The sequence below is a fragment of the Anopheles ziemanni genome, chromosome 2 (genome assembly GCF_943734765.1).
Source record: "Anopheles ziemanni chromosome 2, idAnoZiCoDA_A2_x.2, whole genome shotgun sequence".
Lineage (NCBI taxonomy): Eukaryota > Metazoa > Arthropoda > Insecta > Diptera > Culicidae > Anopheles > Anopheles ziemanni.
The window spans coordinates 5,680,149-5,700,534 of record NC_080705.1 but is presented as its reverse complement, the minus strand read 5'-3'; the positions used below and the strand labels follow the sequence as shown (position 1 = coordinate 5,700,534).

The 20,386-nt window shown below is 44.9% G+C and overlaps 5 protein-coding genes across 6 annotated transcripts; 2 read left to right on the top strand and 3 right to left on the bottom strand.

Annotated features, from left to right (window-relative positions):
• Positions 1-5,058: 5,058 nt before the first annotated feature.
• Positions 5,059-7,739, top strand: LOC131282808 (uncharacterized). Its single transcript, XM_058312350.1, has 2 exons — positions 5,059-5,070; positions 5,721-7,739. Exons 1-2 carry the CDS (start codon positions 5,059-5,061, stop codon positions 7,737-7,739), a joined length of 2,031 nt encoding a protein of 676 aa, XP_058168333.1.
• A 1,166-nt stretch (positions 7,740-8,905) lies between these two features.
• LOC131282809 (REPTOR-binding partner) lies at positions 8,906-13,010 on the bottom strand. Of its 2 annotated transcripts, none has more exons than XM_058312351.1 (3): positions 12,807-13,010; positions 10,243-10,324; positions 8,906-10,141 (listed from the first exon to the last, which is right to left on the bottom strand). In XM_058312351.1, exons 1-3 carry the CDS (start codon positions 12,849-12,851, stop codon positions 9,924-9,926), a joined length of 345 nt encoding a protein of 114 aa, XP_058168334.1. In that variant the 5' UTR covers positions 12,852-13,010; the 3' UTR covers positions 8,906-9,923. The 2 variants fall into 2 exon arrangements, with proteins under 2 accessions (XP_058168334.1, XP_058168335.1); XM_058312352.1 differs by having other exon boundaries at positions 8,906-10,138.
• A 935-nt stretch (positions 13,011-13,945) lies between these two features.
• Positions 13,946-14,927, bottom strand: LOC131289669 (translocon-associated protein subunit gamma). Its single transcript, XM_058318970.1, has 2 exons — positions 14,620-14,927; positions 13,946-14,530 (listed from the first exon to the last, which is right to left on the bottom strand). Exons 1-2 carry the CDS (start codon positions 14,759-14,761, stop codon positions 14,109-14,111), a joined length of 564 nt encoding a protein of 187 aa, XP_058174953.1. The 5' UTR covers positions 14,762-14,927; the 3' UTR covers positions 13,946-14,108.
• Positions 14,928-15,275: 348 nt separating this feature from the next.
• LOC131284104 (pre-mRNA-splicing factor CWC25 homolog) lies at positions 15,276-17,316 on the top strand. The gene is made up of 2 exons (XM_058312963.1): positions 15,276-15,366; positions 15,431-17,316. The coding sequence occupies exons 1-2, from the start codon at positions 15,349-15,351 to the stop codon at positions 17,255-17,257; spliced, it is 1,845 nt and encodes a 614-aa protein (XP_058168946.1). The 5' UTR covers positions 15,276-15,348; the 3' UTR covers positions 17,258-17,316.
• Positions 17,317-17,474: 158 nt separating this feature from the next.
• On the bottom strand, positions 17,475-19,662 carry LOC131285571 (glutamate receptor-like). Its single transcript, XM_058314466.1, has 5 exons — positions 19,009-19,662; positions 18,832-18,958; positions 18,628-18,736; positions 17,763-18,564; positions 17,475-17,699 (listed from the first exon to the last, which is right to left on the bottom strand). The coding sequence occupies exons 1-5, from the start codon at positions 19,651-19,653 to the stop codon at positions 17,475-17,477; spliced, it is 1,908 nt and encodes a 635-aa protein (XP_058170449.1). The 5' UTR covers positions 19,654-19,662.
• Positions 19,663-20,386: the final 724 nt, after the last annotated feature.

Below are 20,386 nucleotides of genomic sequence, written 5' to 3'. Positions count from 1 at the left end.
AATGATGCGCGCTCGTCGACGACGAAAGACGAATCGAAACGGGGGGTGGAATGGAAATGGAAGTGGCCGTGGCCGAACGAAAAACCAGTGGCACACGTGCACTGCACTCGAAGAAAAAACCTCACATCAAACGCGTACGAAACACAAGGCGATGGCGAAATGGAATCGCCAGTGTTTGAAAACCCAACTACGAAGCAGCGATCAGACTACATTCCATCCAAGTTTGTTGCAGACACACAAAAAAAAGGATTATTAATCTAAAAACATGAAAACAAACAAACAAACGACGAGCGCCCGCTGATTGGACAACAAACGGCGGTTAAGCTAATTGACGACGATCAGGGACGATCCCTTTACTAACTTACTTCTATTACGTAGATCACTTTTTATTTTAATTTATCAACTCATTTACCCCAGATTTAACGTCATTTAGTTTCTTTTACATTTCTGTAACAATTTTTACCATCAACGTGGTATGTAAAACTACTTTTACTTCTGTTCCAACGTGACAGAATACGAAACGCGAACACTGTGCTCGTCTAATCAGCATATTACGAAACGATTGATTACGAACCTTTCTTTAGTTTTTTTTTTTTGTAACTGTTTGTTAGCATACTCTCGTAATGAGCGTAAGTGGAGTGACTCACTTGACCAGGCAACCGGGCAATGACAACCTGGGGCTTTTGAGTGAGTGAGCCTTACATAGGGCTGGGTTTTTGCGATCACGAATGTAATCACGCCATCGAGCAGTAGCTCTCATTAGTGCCATCCGATTGCGAAACAACCGCACAAAACGAGTGATCGGATAAGAAACATAGGGCGGTATCCTTTCTAAGGATACAAAAAAGATATTAAAACACAAACATTTTAGCCACACAAAAAGAGATGAAAACATAATGTTACTAGTCATAGCGCAACCAGGGAGAAAACCGAAAGTGTTATGTTCGCACATATGGAATGCAACTGCATTCGAGTACGGCAAATCGGCAAAGAACCGAGACTGAGAGGCACATCACCGGCACGTGTTGGTGAACGATAAATATTGAAGGAAAGGAATAATGAATCCTTATAAGTTTTTTTTTGTTTCTTTAATTCATAATCCTGTAAGGCAGGGAGGAAATGTGGCATACACTTATTTATTCGTTAGTCAAGTCAAGCAACTATTCAAGTGCGTAGTACGTTTTAGGCATGAATGTCCACTGCACGTCGCTTATAGTAGTTAAGATGTTTTTTTTGTTTTTAGTGTAAACAATGTCAATCAAAGTTGTTCATACCATTTATATACTATAAACGGGAAATATATCCAACCAACAAACCACAAAGCTTGCATTAAATGTCTCGGAAAGAACATTTGCTTGATATGAAGTACAACGTGTAACACTAAACGTCCTTATGTAGTAATTTGGCATCTAAATAGATACAATATAGTTTAACAAATGCGTAATCAGTGCTGCTTTTTCATGATCAAACATTATACTTGAATGATTATATGTTACATTCTATACAACTTGCTTATCGTTCCATTAACTTGCTATGCTAACACATTTTCAACAACAATCAATTTATTTTCGTTTTAGAAATTATCCAACCAAATGCATAGGGTAATTTCTACAACCATTATCTCTTGCGTCTACTGTAATAAAGATAAGTGACGTATCTTTTTTCTGCACCATTCAAAGCGCCTCTAACGAGCTCTAATAAGCTTTAGTAGTACATCATTTATGTTGCAGGAAGCAGGAAGTGTCCGTTTTTTCTTTCGTCTAATTTTAATGGCACCAAGGAAATTGAACGCGAGAAGCGGTCCCACCCACGGCGGCGGCAAATAAAATAAACCCTCCGACAGTAATATTACACACGGCAGCACACAACTTCATTGCGCAATGGTGTACGAGTTCCACCCTGTCGTCTTGAGGAAAAGAAAAAAAAAGCACCGCGAGTAAAATACGACGTGAAGCAGTGCAAACATGGCAGGTAACATTGTGAGCCACCCTGGAGGGTCCGTGGAGGGCCAGGAGGAAAAGCGGAAAAATCCCATCCATCCAAATGCATGCACTGCTCCCCCGCCCCACCCCTTCCCTTGTCGATTGTGTCTTCGGCTTTGGTCTTCGGTACGCACAATGCGTTAGCATGCAGGTTGTGGTTTTGTTGTGCACACATAATTGAATTGGGAAGTGCAGTGGCGGCTCCGATGGATAAACATGGTGATTACTACCACACTCTCTGCTGCTGGAGGAAGCCTCGGAAGGCTGCTCCCAATACGTAACGCGAGTCTTGAGGTGCAAAAAATGTATTGTACGCATGCAATCGTGTATTTGCATTGCCGTTCCTGGTGTTTTCGGTTTCTTGCTTTGCCTTGCACGATGCACACGCATTTTCTTATCGTGCGTCGTGATTGTGAGCGGATGAACCCTATTTTCATCAGTTTCCCCTCTTAAAAAGCGCATACTTCGATCGATCCCTTACCGATCATACTGATGAATGAAAAAAGAGATCTTCTATGCATTTTCTCTCTCTCTTGTATCTGTTTTCCAGTCGCTTACGCTGAAACGGAGGGTGGTACGAATCCCGTCCGAGTTTTCCCAGCAGATCAAGCACGCTTATAAATCGCTCACTCTTATCAAACTTTTGGCCAGCGATTGATGCTTGGAAATGTAACCTAGTAGCCCGTGTGTTTGTCGAGTTGGTTATACGTAACATTACGGAAATGGATGTTCCTAGCTTGATGGAATGTAACTTATTTATATGCAAATTTATTTTCCATATTTTATGATAGACTTTTTACATCACATAAGCTGTAAAAACGATACAAATAGAAAGCTAATATTAAGAATCGTTGCATTACAATATGTATCGAAATAATAATTATTTATTCGCACTCAACTAATGAGCAGTTCAAAGGAAAATGAAGCTACTTGGATCCTACTTGTAGCAATCACAATCAGTAAAATACAAAGTAAGAAAACCAAAACACCCAACACGATACGTGTGCAGCAATTTCTTTGAAATTAAGGTTCATTTGTATGTTACGATCGGCTAATAACACGTGAATCGTTATGAGCGAATGTATGAATGTATGAATTATGTTTTAAAATATAGCCGTACCTCACCCCACAAACACACGCTGGCAATCAAACAACAAACCGACCAACATCAAACAATTCGAAAGAGAAGAGGCGAAACCAACCGACAGGAAGTTGGTCCCGGGCACGAACAACATTAGCTGGAGGAAATATTTTATTTTCCAGTGAATTCGATATTGAATCGTTTGAACATGCTGATTTTCCAAACGCACCTACGCAACACACCTCCGGTCGAACGCGATTGGAAAATGTTTTCCGAAGGCTTTTCCAACTGCAGACTACACCGGTAATGTCTCCCTGGTGCCCGTTTTGCCATTCATTTTCTCCATTTCCACGCTGCTGCTGAAGCGACGGCCTTGCCATCCTTTGACCATTTCGCTGCTTTGGTTCGAAATTTTCAACGAAGTTGTTATCCACCACCGGATCGGCGGAAAGTTTATCGAACTGTGCACAAATCTTGGCGCGCAATAATGCACACACGAACACGGGTGGGCAAGGTGGCGTTTTCGGGGTGCTTGTGGTAAATGGCGCGGCAAGCTTGAATTTCCACGACAGCGTGAGGGCGCTCCGACAGTTGAAGTTAATTTTTCTGTCACGAATTGGCGCGGTGGATGGGAGCGGGGGAGTTCACGCAAACGGGCGGGCGAATGCACGAGATTACTGCGGGCATTTATGTTTAGCAGACCACCGGAACGCAACGGCGTTTTGGGGGGCATTTGAACGAGTAACATTAAAAAAATATCTTCAAAAACCCTTTTTAGATCGTTTGGAAACTTCTCAATTACAAAATTACGAATGAATGAAGGGCTTTAGCAGATGAAAAATAATATGAAACATTGAACAAAACCAGCAACAATAAATGTAAAAATTGAGAAGGATAAAATGAAACAGTATTTCTATGTATCATCAATTTGATACACAGGAGCGTATGGATATTGCAAGTAAATATTTAAAAAAGCTAGGCCACTTAAACAAATATAAAAATTTTAAACGTTATCTGACAATAAAACAAAATTGATCAATAAATTGATTGAAGAAGGTTATCCACAACCCTCAAGGTATAGGTGACCGGCCATCACAGACACACTCCAGTCCTTAATGAACCTTTTCTATACTCTTTTGCTCTCTTCCCCCCTCCAACATACTGGCTCTATCCGCATACTTTCGTCCCCCAAAACGCATGTGGGCGCCCTCAGTTATGCTACCCGTTGTATTTTCCTTGCTGATTATTTTTCGTTCGCCTCCGTTACCGGCGTTGTTAGTGATGTAGTTCGTGTGTCGTGCATTCGTGCATTTCCTCCTCGTGCATGTTGTTGCAGTGCCGACCGAAAAACCCCTTGCACGGTGCACGCGACGACGCGATGAAAAACGAAAACAAAAGAAAGTACGCGCGGTTCGTGTGAAAAACTTCCAGCATCATACACACACCGAAGGGGCGCTGACAGCCACATGTAACCGGTGGGTGGAAATGTAGGAAAAGAAAAGCGAAAGTACGCGGACCGCTGGCGCACGGGCAATGGCAAGACGTGTTAGGTGGGTTTCCCTGCTAACGTGCGCGTTTAATTGGCGCTAAAATTAGGCGAAGCCTTTTACTTGAGCGTGATAGCAATAACGCTTTTCCTCCGCGCGTCCCTCGGCTCCCACAAGCCCGAGAGTGCGGAAAACATAGCGCGACGATCCGGCCACAGCCCTTTAGTGTATGGCCACCGTCCTCCCCCTCCCGACCCGACCAATCGCCTTTGGGTGAAAAGTCTAGTGCGCATCGAAATTGTTCCAGTGCACAGGGAAAACTCCCTTCCATCGCCGGAAAATTCCAAAACGTGGTTCGCTGTGGTGGGAGGATGAGCCGTTTGACGGCGGAGGCCAAAACCCCATCGGATACGGTTGGGCTGGTTAATTAATATATAAAAAGGCTTGCAGCAGCGGAACATTCAACCAGTAAACTTTGTACTCTCCGTCCATCCATAAGTGTATCGAAATGAAGTTTACGGTAAGGATCCGTTCCGAAGTGTTATCGTTCAACCAAAAACCAGCCAGTGCTTTGTGTATGCAATTACAAGGACATGGAATAATGTGTATTACGCAAAAGTTCAAAAACATTCAGCTAAAGTGAGACAAACCCAAAATTTGCCAAAAACAGTTAAAACAGTTTAAAAATATTAACGCAATGAACGTTAATAATGGCGGTGATCGACAGTTTCTAAGAAACTTTTCTTAGCAGAAGCACTTTGTGATCGTTTGGAAATATGTGACCATGTGTAACTCTGACATTTTTAACATAATGTTTCTAAAAAGAACTGAAAAATTAACAGAAGAGAAAAGTTAAATACTGTTTAGTACTTGAAAGTGAAATATTTAAAACAATCTGAACCTCTTCGTGGAAAATCCCGAAAAAAAAGTGAAGTGAATTATGAAATCTAAAAGAACGAAAAAAGAATAATGCAAAATGCACATTTGTTCGATAGAAACTATAGAAAGTGACTTTATACAAAAGATCAAAGTTCTAGTGAACATACAAAAGCAAACATTATATTTCATCTGATGGCATTAGAATTTTCTTGATAAAAAATTTAAAAATCCCTTAATTTTGTCTATTAAATCCTGACTTTTGTCCTTTTTGGCTTTGTGTACTTGGCACAGATACTGGTGGCATCGGTGGCTGTCGTCATCTCGGCAGCACTGGCGCTGGAGTTCGAAAGCAGAAAGCTGCATCCGGGAGCGAATGGGGGCGAGGAGGGAGGGCACCTGTCGATGCTGGAGCAGACACCGGCCGAGGATCGCCAGTGGCAGGCGGTGAAGAAGCACGAGAAGCGCCAGACGGGCAAGAAGATTCACATCTTCCTCGGCAAGCCAAAGGGCAAGAAGCCGAAGAAGCACGCGGCTGGCGAGGGCGAGACGGAAACGCAGACGCGCAAGACGCCCGAGCTGACGACCCGCTCGGACAAGGGCGTGATCGATACGACGTCGGACGCGCCGGATGCGGCCGTCGGCGAGAGCCAGCACTACGAGATCGGCGAGCATAACATCGTGAAGGAGAAGATCAAGATCAAGCACCATCACCATCACCATCACCACAACCACGTGAAGACGGTGGTCAAGAAGGAGCCGTACCCGGTGGAGAAGGTCGTCCAGGTGCCGGTGGAGAAGATCGTGCACGTCCCGAAACCGTACCCGGTCGAGAAGGTCGTCGAAAAGGTGGTACACGTGCCGGTGGAGAAGATCGTGCACGTCCCCAAACCGTACCCGGTGGAGAAGATCGTCGAGAAGGTGGTGCACGTTCCGAAGCCCTACCCGGTGGAGAAGATCGTCGAGAAACCGGTGCACGTACCGAAGCCGTACCCGGTCGAGGTGAAGGTGCCATATCCGGTGGAGAAGATCGTCCACGTCGACAAACCGTACCCGGTGGAGAAGATCGTCGAGAAGATCGTCCACGTACCGAAGCCATACCCGGTGTACAAGCAGGTCCAAGTGCCCGTCCCCGTCGAGGTGAAGGTACCGTACGAAGTGCCGAAGCCCGTCCCGTACCCAGTGGAGAAGAAAGTGCCCTATCCGGTGGAAGTAAAAGTTCCGGTCGAAGTCGAGCGCAAGGTGCCCGTTCCGGTGAAGGTTGAGGTCGAGAAGAAGGTCCCGTACCCGGTGAAGGTGTACGTGCCGCAACCGTACCCGGTGGAGAAGAAGGTGCCCTATCCAGTTCCGGTCAAGTCGGGCTCATCGTTCCCGTTCCCCTTCGACAAGGACGTGACGAGCTACTCGAACTCCCAGTTTCATCCGTTTGAATCGCAGCACCACGAAGAGTACGCCGGCTCGGAGGACAACTATCGTCGTGCGGCCAAGACGGGCTACAAGAAGGGTAAGGGTAAGAAGTCGAAGAAAACCGACCAGCAGTCCCAGCAGGAGCAGCAAAAGCAACAACAGCACCAGCAGCAACAGCAGCAGCAGCAGCATCAATCGAGTGCCCCGGTCACGGAGGACCACAGCGAGGGACAGACGGGCTTGGGAGCGTCCTACTCGTCGCTTAGCACCGGCACCGACCATGGCGCCCACTACACCCAGACCACCATCTTCCATGGCGACTCCGGACACCACGCACAGTCACAGCAACAGCAACAGCAGCAGCAGCATTCTCACCAATCTCTTCTACAGCAGCACCAGGATCAGTTGCAGCAGTACCATCAGCAGCAGCAGCAGCAGCAGCAACAGCAACAGCAACAGCAGCAGTTCCACCTGCAACAGCAGCAGCAACAGTACGGTAACCAAGATCAGAACAGCTTCTTCAACCAGCAGCTAGTCCACTACAGCCAGCAGCCCAAGTACGGGCCGTCCACTTTCCCGGGACAATCCTCCTCCCAAGGGTCGTCCGACTACGGTTCGGCACCTCAGTCTACCGGACAGGAGTACGGCAGCCACCATCAGTACGGTAGCTCCGATCATTACCATGGATCTGGCTCGAACCAGCAGGAAGTGATCGTTACTCCACCGTCCGGTGCCGGGGCTGGCTCCGGATTCGGTCATCAACCGGCCACGTACGGTCTAACGGCTCCATCGAACCCGGGCGGTAGCTTCCAGCTCGATTCCCAGCCACAGCCCTTCCAGCTGCTTCAATTTGCGCCCTTCCAGTACCAAACGCCAACCGGATTCTCTCTGCCAACTGCCAGATAGGAAGACACTAGAAGGGAGATGGATAAGTTGAGCTTCTAATTTAGTCGGCATTATGGCGCGTCTTGTTATACATGCCCCGAAAAAGAGACTGACACCGACGTCATCTCTGACGATGATGACGATGACGACGACGACGACGACGACTACTTGGATGGACAGGAGTGAGGAACAAGTGCCGCACCATCGATCCCCAACACGGATTGATGTTACATCCGGGGAACGGGGTGTTCTAGATTGAGATTGTTTGTTTGTTTGTATATCTTTTTGTTTTAATTAATCGTTGATTTATGCAAATTGTAAAGCCGCCTCGATTCGGGGCCACGGATGGAGGGCTGTTTTTGTGAAACAGACCCGTCGTCTTCGGGTGGTCCTGGAATCCCATTTTTCCCCACCAAAAAAACTAAGGCCCCTAAACGCAGGCAAACCATCCCCCGCCGCATTCGCTGGAATGCCCATATTAGCTAGCTGGTTAAGAGGAGTGAGGAAATGAAGATGATAAGGAGACCCCGGTTGACCCCGACACGGAATGATAAAATTAAATCCTCGATACGTGTACGTTGTAAGAAATGTATGTTCGTCGTCGGTTTAGGCCAAGGCTTTCTTGCCCGTTAGTTTTGAGCGGAGTGCATTGGAAATTCTTATCATTGGAATTTTGGGCCGTATTATTGTACATATTATTCTTCCTTCTGTTGAAGACACTGTACGCTGCGCAGTAGAACCGATGCTATTGTTGCAAAATAAAATGTAAAAACCCACACATAAACCCGGTGTTAATTTCCTATATGACAACATTCTTCATATTTCAAATTTTAAAATTCATGGCCAACCTTTCCAAAGCATCCACTTTTCAAAATGGTTCCATGAAACATAAAAAAAACTTTTGAATGTAATCAAAATTTGAAATTTTCCGTGATAACAGTTGCTATTCATTAAATTGCATTTATGCCTGAAATTAAATGCTTTTGTTTTTAAAGGCTAATATACTATGCTTTAAATCACAATCATGGTCTTACTTAATTTGAAACTTTTCCATACAATCTGTTTCGTAAATCGTTTTGAAAATTAAAATGTTTTACTTTGAAGAGCTAGTACTTCATAATAATAAACTAATAAACTAACTCACTTCAACAAATAACAAACATTAAACACGTGCCGTGTACGCGTGGTGAAGGAAAGGTATGGTTTATTATAAGAGTTTTTAAATATATCATACAAAAATATTATTTCTTTTCTTCTTCTTCGAATGGAGTGTGTGCTTTTTTACTCTGTTACAGGCGTCGATTGTTTTTAAACAACGATAATACGAATGATAGTTGATTTATATGTTTCGGTACTCTGTTAATAATTACGTTTCGCATACTTTTTAATAGAAACAACTAAGATCTTCGATTCTTTGCACACAAATCACCGTACCACCGGCCATTTACAAGCCTTTTCTTCTTCAGGTCTTCGTTGTGAGCTTTGTTACGTATGAACTAAGACGAAAGTACTTAATTATAGCATCTCTAATTATTAGAAGTAGTATTGACACTTCCGCCGAACTTCCTGGCGGCCATACACCACCAGGCGGACAACCTCTTTCGAAACCTAGAGTTAATATGCTGTACACCCTCTCTCTCACTCTCTCAGCGGGAACTAACCAATATAATACACGGAAGTGTTTTGCGTGTACTTTCTTATTTGGGATGAGTGCCGACCTCGGAGGGAGGAGGCTTTCTATTGAAATGAGGCAACATTTTCCTTTTTCTCTCACTTTCTTTTCCTTATTTCATCCGTAAGTGTGTGTTACAAGCTGCGTTCACTTTCTTTTTTTATATTTATAGTAATTTTTTACGATTTTTATGTCTGTTTTTTATCGATATCCTCTCATTTTTTAGGCAAATTGCTCAACAACGAAACATTCAAAAATACGAAACCATCAAAACCATGAAAGGAACAAAAGCTAAACTATGGTGCAAGAATCAAATGCAACGTAACACATCATAACATAAGGTGATCGTTCGATGGGCAAACTGAACTCCTGCGACGAAGCATTAAAGTATAACAACATTGAGCCACGGAGTGTGACGAGTTGAAAGACGTTGAACGGTCAACAAAAAGATATAACCCAACGGAATTTACGTTCGAACGTAAAGCTCTAACTAAGCGCGAAAGCTTTCTCAGATGAAACCGATTGTACGGTTTCTACTCCTGCTTCATGGCACCGAGCTCCTCGAACAGTTCCTGCAACCCGTCCGGACAGCGGCCAGCTTCCACCTCCAGCGCCCACGAGTACAGCTTCTCCAGCTCACGGCGCAGCTCGACAACGGCCTTCTCGCGATCGGTCACCAGTTCCTCGAGGTACTGATAGCGAAGTTTCTTACGGGCGCGACACTCACGAGCACTCTGCCGGCTACGTTCTGCTTGTTGGCGGCAGGGAGGAGGATAACAACAGCAATATTAATAGGAATAGACAGACATTTGGACAGTCCACCGTTTATAGGCGCACATGCAAAATACGTACCAAGTTTAGCTTTCATATCGATCTTCTCAATTGACACCTTACGACCAGGTTTGCGCCCTCGTTTGCCGCTTTCCTTGCGCTCCTAAAACACAAGAAAGTAATTATCATTTATTTAATAATAAAAGTTTACATTTCAATGGACAGTGTCATCAATAAAAATTATATTCAAACAATGACAAAAGTTGAACACCGAACACGCACGGAGATCCGCGGAAAAAGTGCATTCAACAAATGCATTGCGTGGCAAGGTCGCGCCTGCACACACGCTTCCCCCATATGCGAGCCTCCGTTTTTATCTCCCAAGTCTGGCTTGCTTGAACGGGGGGTTGTTTTTTTTTATTTGGGCTATTAATAAATCAACGCCACAAATGTCGACTCGGTGACAGGCGCGAAGAACCAGGTCTCCGCACTCGCGCATTCGTCCGATATGCTCTCCGTGAAAGTATCTCTTTCGCGTCCGCTTTTGGCGGACGATAACGACGTCACGGCTCGGCCATCCGCCGTCCGTGTCCCACGACTCCCTGCTGTGCGCCGGTCGTGCGCAAAACAACGGGACCAGTGCTAAGGTGTGCTACCTATCCTCAAAAGCGAGCAACGTTTGTTGATGCGTTCTACACGGGATGCCAGCGATGGTTTATTACGCATCGGCAAGCCCCGTTTCACGGACCGAGTGACGGACAATGTGTGTACTCATTTTTTCCCGTTTCCGTTCTTTTACGTTCCGATCAACAAGCGCCAAAAGATCAATGGATCTCGAGCTCGACCAACAACACCATGTATGTTTGCATGACGTTTTGCGACGTAATTTCGCACGCAGCCTCCGTGAACCCTTCGGGGGCAATACATTTAAAAAAAACGCCCGGATGGTAGGCGATATTTTACCAGTGAAAAGAGATATGATTAATGAGCACCGGAGACATGATTGCCTGTTACCAAGAGGAATATGAAGAACTTCTCTTTCAAATCGATTTTGCTGGAAAGAATATTCTTAGCAATCCTTGTTCCGGGAGTCATATCTTGCATCCTAGATTTTTTTTCCTCTTCACTAAACCGGTCACCTTCTACGCATTACACATTACGACGCAAAAAAGGAATTTGCTTCAAATGGGGGCATGTCTCTTCGTTACCTGTTCCTGGGGTTGTTAATCCGTCCGATATGTGAGTTCGCAACCTGGCCACACAGCACACACACACACACAAATTACTGGATAGCACTCGACGGGGGAATGCTTAGAAAAGGATAACCGTTCCGTGACGCACCGGTGAAAAGTCGGTGATGATATCGGTCGCTCCACACACGCACTGAGGACAGTGGACAAGGATTATGTGCCCCGACGGGTGTGTTTTGCTCACGTTCGATCCTTCCCTGACCCGCGAACGGTCCTTCGTGCGATCGCTTTCAAGCGCTACTGAAACCGCTTTCTTCCCACGACGCCAACGACGAACACGAGCCAAGCTAGAACGACCTACCAACCGTCCCCACGAGCGGTCCAACGGCAACAAAACGCTGCGCCATTCGCGAATCTGACTTCCCTCGCGTAGCCGGCAGTGAGGGGTTCATCGCCTGCTTCGAAACACAATACGCAATATACCGATGCTCTCGCGATGTTCCGCGAATTCTCGCGCTCTCTTCCTAGGGGGAGCATGATGCTCTCATGTCCCCATACTACGCAGTCATGCACCCCCCCCCATGATGAAGGGGGGTTGAATCACAAGGGGGTGGTCCCCAATGGGGGCCATTACAACATGTGCTGTCCTTTTTCCGTTTGGTAGACCAACGAGAAAAACAAATTCAGGCCATCGCATCACAGCAATCCGCGGCTTTGCTGATTAGGTTTCGTGCACAATGCTACCATAAAAACAAAAGTGATGATCAAAATAGTTTTATGTGTTGAAGCAATAACTCCATAAACGTGAAACCCTCTCAACGTATCGCTTCATTTAAAAAAGATACATTATTTACACGACGCACATGTTCATAGCTTTTCTTCTCAAAAAAATTGTAAATGGAACATCGTTACGTATTGCATAAGAACAAATCAATTAGATATCAAAGCCCAAGCCAAGCCACCAGAATTGCGTCGTAGAAGCTCGCACCCTCTTTATTCTATCAAGCGGTACGCATCATCCCTTCTTGAAAATTACGGTCCCTTCTTTTACAAACCCCTTCGGTTTAAATTTTGCTGCCGTAAAAACTCCGACGTAAACAACTTTTGTGCGCCCTTCTCACCAACACCAGCATGAAGAACTAGCAAAAATCATGACGAATGCATTATGACGTCATAATTTTAAACTGAATAGGAAATGTATATGAAATTGGTCAATATCGTTAGAAGGCAATTAAATACCGTTCTAATCATATCAAAAATCGATTTTTCAAATTAATTGTGTTGTGAATGTGTAACAAACCACATTTGCTATTTGCTAAAGCATCCACGCGAATGTGGAAATCAAAACAAACAGTTCGTGGATGTCGCCATCTTTGTTTTCAATATGCTCGCACTTCCGCGTAGATCAAAACAGATTGCATGTTCATCGTGGACGTGAAAAAGCACTTTACTTACCGTTTGATTCTGCTCCTCGGACATTGCTATTTCCTCGTAATCCATAGTTGAATAGAAGAAGACTCTTGGTTGCTACTAATATTTCCGAAAAGAATATGGCCTCGTGTTGCACCAATCTGGTTAACCTTCGCTTTCTATCCGATCCCTTAGCTGATTAAACTCTGACCGTTCTTCGAGGAGTAATGTTCCGTATTCAAACAAGTTTTTTTTTTTGGGAATCTGAGACACAATTCGTACAGAAACTTTTATTTGCACTTCACGCACCGAGTTGTTCACACAATGTGTTGTTCGCAATGTTGACTACGCGAGTAATCTGCTTTGTTTTGCAAAGTTCTCGTGGCAGCTAGTGTTGGGAGGATCGGAATCGGAAGATTCGAAGAGCCGATCCCTTGACGGATTCCATCGTTCATGTTCGCTCCGTGATAAAGCTGGAATTAAGAACAAAGCATTAACAAGAGTTGCTACACTATGTGGGCACAACAAATTCAATGTAAATTATAACTCAAATTTGTTCTAGAAACAAAAGAAGTGCCACTCTTCTCAGATAGACTGATGTGAAATATCGGGCCGTTTATATTTTCTGAGGAGAAGACCGCAACAAAATCTATTTCTTACGTAAAATCATACAATAGGTCATGGTATAAAAAATTGGGAATCGGATTTGTAGATCTGAATCTCAGTAAGGTTGTGATTCGAATCCCGATAGGGATTTGATTTACCCACCACTAGCAACAGCATTTTACCAATTCAGCAATTTAGCCTGGCTACGTTCAAAATAGCGGTTGATTGCAAAGTTGCTGCCGCACTGTATTGAAAATATGATATCAATATAAGTCTCAAAAAGTCTTTTTCAATCCTTGTTCTTTTCTTCAACCATAGCATTTGCTAACCCTTCATAAAGACATACTTTAAACGGTAATAGAAACATTAAATCGAAATTTTTAATTCAATCTTGTTCGTCGTGAAGCAAAACAAGCATATTATTTCGGACATTAAATTGAAAAACATGATTATATTTCCACAACTTAATCTTTACTGAGCGATGTATCGAATGATTATTGTTTCGCTGGACGATTATCGTCAGCCTACAGAGCGAATGAATGTCTCAGTACGTAGCAGAAAAAAACAGATGCACAAATGTGCCTTCGCAGTTTAAATTAACGTTTGAGTCTTACTGTTTCGGGAAAATTAGTCCCGGAGAAATGTATCTTAGATGCGATCTGAAAAACAAACTTGATCGATCCATCTCTCCACTTTCTAGCTTAACAATTCTGTGCGTACACATGAATTACGGACGACTTCCTACGCTGACTTTCCAGTCGAGAGCAAAGCGAGCAATCCACCGGCTCCGGCCACGGATAAGATGTAGTTGAAGGTTGGGGTGAACGATCGCAGCAGGTAGAAGCTGGCGAAGATGACCACGGCCAGGAAGAGGGCGTTGTTGTAGAAGATCGAGAAGGTGGTTGCCTCGTACTCGGCCACATCAATCTTCTTCCATAGAATGCGCTCGTCCTTCTCCTTGCGACTCATCTTTTTGTCGTCGGCCAGCAGGGCGGTCATTTCACGGGTCACTGCATCTTCACGCTTGTTGGCAATCTTGTGTTTCAGCGTAAACTTCGTGTTACGATAGGCCATGGCCAGCAGGTACGTGCACAGCCCAGTCACTGCGACGAAAAACGCTACCGACGACAGGAGCTCCATCTGATGCACTCTCCAGAAGAGCCCTATGGGCAAAGATGAGATACAAACGGGAAAACATCAATGGAAACACTATCGAAACGATCGTACGGGTTGTAATAACGAATCTACTTACAGATGGGCACTGCCGATACAATAAATGCGTTGCCGTAGAACAACACGTTAGACTTGGTGCTCACATTTCGGCTAAAATCCTGCAGCAGCAGCTCTTCCTCCTTGGTAAAGGTAGCGGTAGAGGTGGATGTTTCCTCGGCCATTATTAATGAACACTGGTTTTCACAAAGTTTAACGCACGGAAATGTTGTGTACGTTGACGCGAAGTTAACGAGTCTGCTGTTGAACAATCGACCGCACGGAAAGAAACGTGAATACAAAACTCGCGTCGAAGAAAATGCGGACGGTCCGGCACACTGGAAACGTAACGATACGTGTCAACTTGGTGTCGATGTGGAAGCACGTTCTAGTGGTCCACCGAGCGAACCGAACCTATATTTACGGTTCCGATCACTTACCACATAGTTCATTTGTTTGGTTGTTCATAACAATATTTTCTTTGGACGAATGTTTGGTAACTACATTGTAGTTTAGAAACTACTTTGATCTATTTTTTAACAGCTCGAAATCAGTATATGCTATAGATAGTTTAATTATGGATGAATTAAAAAGTTCATCAAATTTATGGACCTATTAGGATTGAACCTACGGTCCTAGATCCTAGTTCCGTAAAAATCGTGTCAATCGCAGTTGCCAAACAAGTTGAAAACCAAAACAATTTGTTGTGATGCGTTTTGGAAGTAAATAAGCTTGTTTCATTTTGCAATTGCTTACAGAAAATATACTCAAAATGGGCGGAGGTGATCTGGTACGGCACAAAGACGGTAACTTTTCGCTTTTCGAGACAAATAACTGTTTTTCCATTCACATAGAATACGAAAAAATCATGGCATCCAAACACGATGAAAAACCAGGAGCGCGTCTGGAAGGCGGAACAGCAAGAGGCAGCCGAAAAACGCCGACTCAACGAACTGCGACGCGAAATAGACGAAGAACGCAATCGGGAAGAGCTGAAGAGTATCGCTAAAAAATCCGGCATCATACCTAACGACGATGGGGATGACAAGAAGCTCGAGTGGATGTACAAAGGACCATCGCAGTTGGTTAATCGAGAGGAGTACCTTCTCGGACGCACCATCGACAAAACGTTCGAGGATTTGGATGCGCAAGAAAAGGCCGCTACGTCCACGTTTGGCGTTGCGCAGCCGAAAAACCACGTCGAACACGAATGTATACCGTTCTCCATCCGGCAGCACAAGGATATGCTGAGCACCGACCAGGTCGATCTGGCCCGCAAACTCATGGAGGACCCACTGATGATGATCAAGCAAAAGCAGATTGAATCGCGCCAGAAGATTCTGCAGAATCCGGTTAAGCTGAAAGAGCTGCATCGACTCCTGAAACGGGACGAAAGCTTACAGGGGACGGACAAAAAGAAGAAAAAGAAGGACAAGAAATCGAAAAAAAGCAAGAAAAGTAAAAAGAAGAGCAAAAAAGGTAAGAAGGAAAGCGGTTCCAGCGATTCCGACAGCGACAGCGAAGGCAGTGCGGACCTGGATCAGCTGTTGGCGGAAAAGTATAAAAAAGTTGCAGGCGAGTCCCAGGACGGCGTACCTTTCGATAAGCTGCTGACGATGAAGTATCAAAAACTATCCAAGGAATTGGATATGATGGGAAGCAGCAACTCTAAGAAGAAAAAACATCACCGTGAGCCTAGCAACAGTTCTGCATCAGACTCAGATAGAGAATCGAGGAGAAGGAGTGACGTCCGTCGAGAAGATCGTAGAAGATCTCCAAAACAAGCAGAACGACAAAGAAAAAACAACGAGAGGAGAAGAAGTAGCTCGCAAGAGATGAAAAGGCGCAAGGGTGATTTCAACGAAGCACGCCGCAATGAACACGTGGGAGGTCGATCCAGACAAAATGCATCCGGACGAGAAAGAAGTCGCTCAAGAAGTCGAGACAAGTATAGAAACAAATCGCCCAACTATGCAAGCCGCCGTTCGCCAGCACGCCAAGACCGCTCAATGAAAGACAAGCGTGATCGAAGTCGTTCCCGTTCAAGGTCCCCAGCAAGACACACGGCACGTGACAAGAAACGAAGCTCCCGTTCGCGAAGTCCCCAGAGAAAAGCCCCTACTACGGAAACGAAGGAGAAAGTAAGACAAAGCAGGAAACCTTCCACTTCATCATCCGGCTCAGATACTTCCGCTGGATCGTCCCCGGTGCGCCCGACAGCACAAGACTCCGATGACGAAAGGAGGATCAAGAAAGTTAGAAATTTCGGACTTGTGTCGGCTTCCGGAGAAAAGATAGAACTCAAATCGGCACACTCCGGGGTTCGGCTGTACAAACCGGAAGAGATCCGAGCGGAACAGTCGAAGCAGAAACCATCGTGGACAAAGCCAACCGCCACGAAACGTCCTTTGACGGAGCAAGAAATGGAAGAGAAACGCCTGGCCATGATGAGTAATGCACAGTGGCGTGAGAAAGATCGGGAAACCAACGTGAGACGCTACCATGAAGAAGATCATCGCGAGGAGTCATCATCCACCGGTCGAAACTATGACAAAGAGTTTCTGACCAAGCAGTTCAAACGGGCGGCCGCAAGTGAAACGGTCGAATCGCGTATTCGTTCGAATCGGAACAATATTCAACGGTCTAACGGTGCCATGGATAGGAACTTTGCAAAACGTTGAGACACCGTTGATAAGCTGCTGTTAAAATACGAATGTTTCGAATAGTTCAATAGATGAAACATCCATTTTAAGAATGACACAGATGATTGGTTTTCCTGTCCTTTAGTGAATCTAATTGTATAAAACTTAAATACCAAACCTATCGTTTCGTGAATAAAACGTCTACTATGATGAACCACAAATCTATATTGAAAGAAACGGCCTGCTAGGTTTAGAATTATTTAGTCAATTTGAGAAGCTTGTTTTCGCGGTTACGCTGCCTACGGTAAACTAGAAGTTCTACGATAAATATGATAGTTGCGAGTATTTGTCCCACGAAGAGAATAAAAAACACTCCCAGGAAATGGGCCATCTCCAGCTTGACCGGGTCGTTGTCAAAGTCATGCACTCGTGCATCCGCTAAATTCCGTTGTATTTCCTGGCCCATCGTACGGAATGTACTCTGCGGAAGTATAAACCAGTATTCAAAAGCAGGTTCTAATGGCCTCAAAGGATCGTTACTTACACCTTGCTCCCAGTATCGAAAAATACCCGTCTGTTGTACTCTCAGAACCAAATCATCGTATAGGGCTATCATTGGCCATGTTTTACTGCACGCCGTTATACTAATCTCCCAGAAGACTTCCTGCTTAAGGGGCTGCAGATGGCGAGAACCGTAAAGGTCGATAAACGATTCCAAGCAAAAGCTACCATACTGCATTCGCTCGTGAATGTAGCCCAAATCGTGCCGGGTATGTACAAACTTTGATATCGTTTGAATGTCGTACACCTCATAGCTGTTCCGTAGCTTCACGATCTCCGGTTGTACCGAGAGCGAAAGGGTATAGATCCAAACGGGCGTCGAGCCGATAAACTTCATCCCGGCCGCCAGGAAGTCCGCCCGGGTATCGATGGACTTTTCATACCTCGGCACGGTCATGACACTGGACAGCGCACCCGCGTAGCTGTTACCAACCATAAAGCCTCCAAACAGCAGGAAAGACAAGAGGATCGTTCCCGCAATCAGGTCGTTGTGCAGTGGGGCCGATTGTTCCACGTACAGACTGACCATGAAGAAGATGGCATCCAAAAGGCGATATCGTTGGCGCGATCCGTCCGGATGGCGTATCCGCTGCCGAAATCGCTCGGTGATGAATACGGCCGTTGTGCCGGCGCAAAACGAAACACAAACCATGAACCAGAGACTCAGCGGAAACGCAAGGAATGGAGTTTGCCAGTGCGGCAACAATCGAGGTCTGGGTACGAACAAGGAAACTTTCGACCGGCCAGTGTACGCAGAGTGCCAAACATGATTGTACCAATTGTACCTATTATAAAAGAAGTACTTTAAATATGTTGTTCTAATATACTTCTACTCTATTCGTGCCTACCATCGATATACTGCAGCAACAGTAACATCCGCCTGTCGATCAATGATGGACCCTACCAAACCATCCGTAGAACCGTTTGGATACACCGAACCCCAAGCACCTTCGGGAACTTAAAGTAGAAAAATATAGAAAATATCTTAGCGAATTGTGAAACCCCTAAATCCCCTACAACCGGGGTAAGATTCTAAAAGGAACATAATTTACAAACTTCAATCTCCAGTGTACAGTTGTAGCGATAGCAAAACTCAAGGAACATAAGCAGCTCCGTACCGTCGGCCTGATACGAGTAGTTGGAAGGCCTAACGCTACGTGCATTGCCGGTACCTAAAGGCTAAAGGAAAAATGTAATTATTTTAAGATTTTTAAATCACTGAGAATTACCACTTCCTTGACGACGGAAAACGGTGGATACGGTAAGGTAGACAGCCGCAAACGCTGACCTCGAAGGTTAGTTGATTTAACGGGGGAATAGCCGGACACATTGGGTGGTGAAAAGGATTCCTCGATTATGAATGAATCCAAACGGACTAGCTCCACCAGTGTGGCTTTCGGTTCGGCGAAAAAGATCTCGGTTGAATACAACTCGATCGTACGTTCGGTTGCATTCGTCACGAGAAACAGGATATTATAGATCACGCCCATCGTTTCATGGTTTATCAATCGATGACGCTCGGTTGGTTCCAGTGGGGTCACGGCAATGATACGCTTGTTGGACGCCCGAAATGATGCTGCCTCGTGGGCCGAGCGAAATGTGTCCAGAAACGGAAACAACGTGCTTTCCGTTAGCACGAAGCCCTCACAACCGACGTCGATCGCCTGAACCAGATGATAACTGAAGGTGTCCAAGGAGCTCGAGGCGTCCACCAGCAGGTTCACCGTTGGTCTGGAAAAATTCAATCGGATGTCATCCTGATGTCCCCGGATAACGCAAACGCTGTGGTGTTCTGAAAGGTGAGTAACTAAGAATGTGTTCAACAGTAGTTGCAGAGCACTGGTGAATTCCAAAGAGCTGAGTAGAGAATCCATCACGGTCACTTCGAAAGCCACACTCACCGTACGCCTTTTATACCCAATCCCGCCGTACGGACAACCATGTGTTCATGAATTTCGAATTTTCCACAAATATGTGCTCTGTTACATCAGACCTGTAGACTTAGAGAGTGTACATAATAGTGTACAAACAACTTTGGGTTTAGTTTCTCAACTCTGTTTAAAAATTTATCTTGAGAAAGCTAATATTGAGTTACTGTTAGGCTTTATTTGAAAACTAAATGTAAAGCGAAGCTAAATCAGCTCATAGGAAACTCGACGGCTTCATTACAAAGGAGGAATACAAAATCTTTTCATCTTGAAATGTCCACTGTTTTTTCCGTGCTTAGTAGGCCGGTTTTCGTTACTAACAAAAGTGACAAGTCATTGCCCATGGCCATCTAGACGGTATTGATGAGGCAAGTGGAATTTAGTCGATATTAGTTTTCATGTGAGTAGTAGAAAACGGTCGTTTGAAAGGTTAAAATAAATTAAACCTTGCAGAGCAAAATTCTGCCGTATAAAGGATATCATTGCTGTGGCAAATCCAAACCATATTATAAGCAGATTCGAAGGACAAGATTAGAGTGATACGAGGACTGAACATTTTAGAAAAGCAATCCATCACGTTGCCCTTGGTAACCACGCTTCAGTGAAGAGCGGCCCTTAAAAGAGTCAGTGCAGTTACATTCGAACTCGGGCAGGCAACGCATCTCAACGTACCTGTGAT

Excerpts from the sequence above, each read along its gene's own strand:
- LOC131289669 (XM_058318970.1), bottom strand. The coding sequence starts at position 14,761 with ATGGCCGAGGAAACATCCACCTCTACCGCTACCTTTACCAAGGAGGAA. Across the intron at positions 14,531-14,619 it reads TGTATCGGCAGTGCCCATCT|GGCTCTTCTGGAGAGTGCAT; the intron begins GTAAGTAGATTC and ends CTTTGCCCATAG.
- LOC131282809 (XM_058312351.1), bottom strand. The coding sequence starts at position 12,851 with ATGGATTACGAGGAAATAGCAATGTCCGAGGAGCAGAATCAAACG. Across the intron at positions 10,325-12,806 it reads CCGAGGAGCAGAATCAAACG|GAGCGCAAGGAAAGCGGCAA; the intron begins GTAAGTAAAGTG and ends CTTGTGTTTTAG. Across the intron at positions 10,142-10,242 it reads CGATATGAAAGCTAAACTTG|CAGAACGTAGCCGGCAGAGT; the intron begins GTACGTATTTTG and ends GCCGCCAACAAG.
- LOC131285571 (XM_058314466.1), bottom strand. The coding sequence starts at position 19,653 with ATGGATTCTCTACTCAGCTCTTTGGAATTCACCAGTGCTCTGCAACTA. Across the intron at positions 18,737-18,831 it reads TACACTGGAGATTGAAGTTT|TTCCCGAAGGTGCTTGGGGT; the intron begins GTAAATTATGTT and ends TTCTACTTTAAG. Across the intron at positions 17,700-17,762 it reads TTCGATACTGGGAGCAAGGT|AGTACATTCCGTACGATGGG; the intron begins GTAAGTAACGAT and ends ATACTTCCGCAG.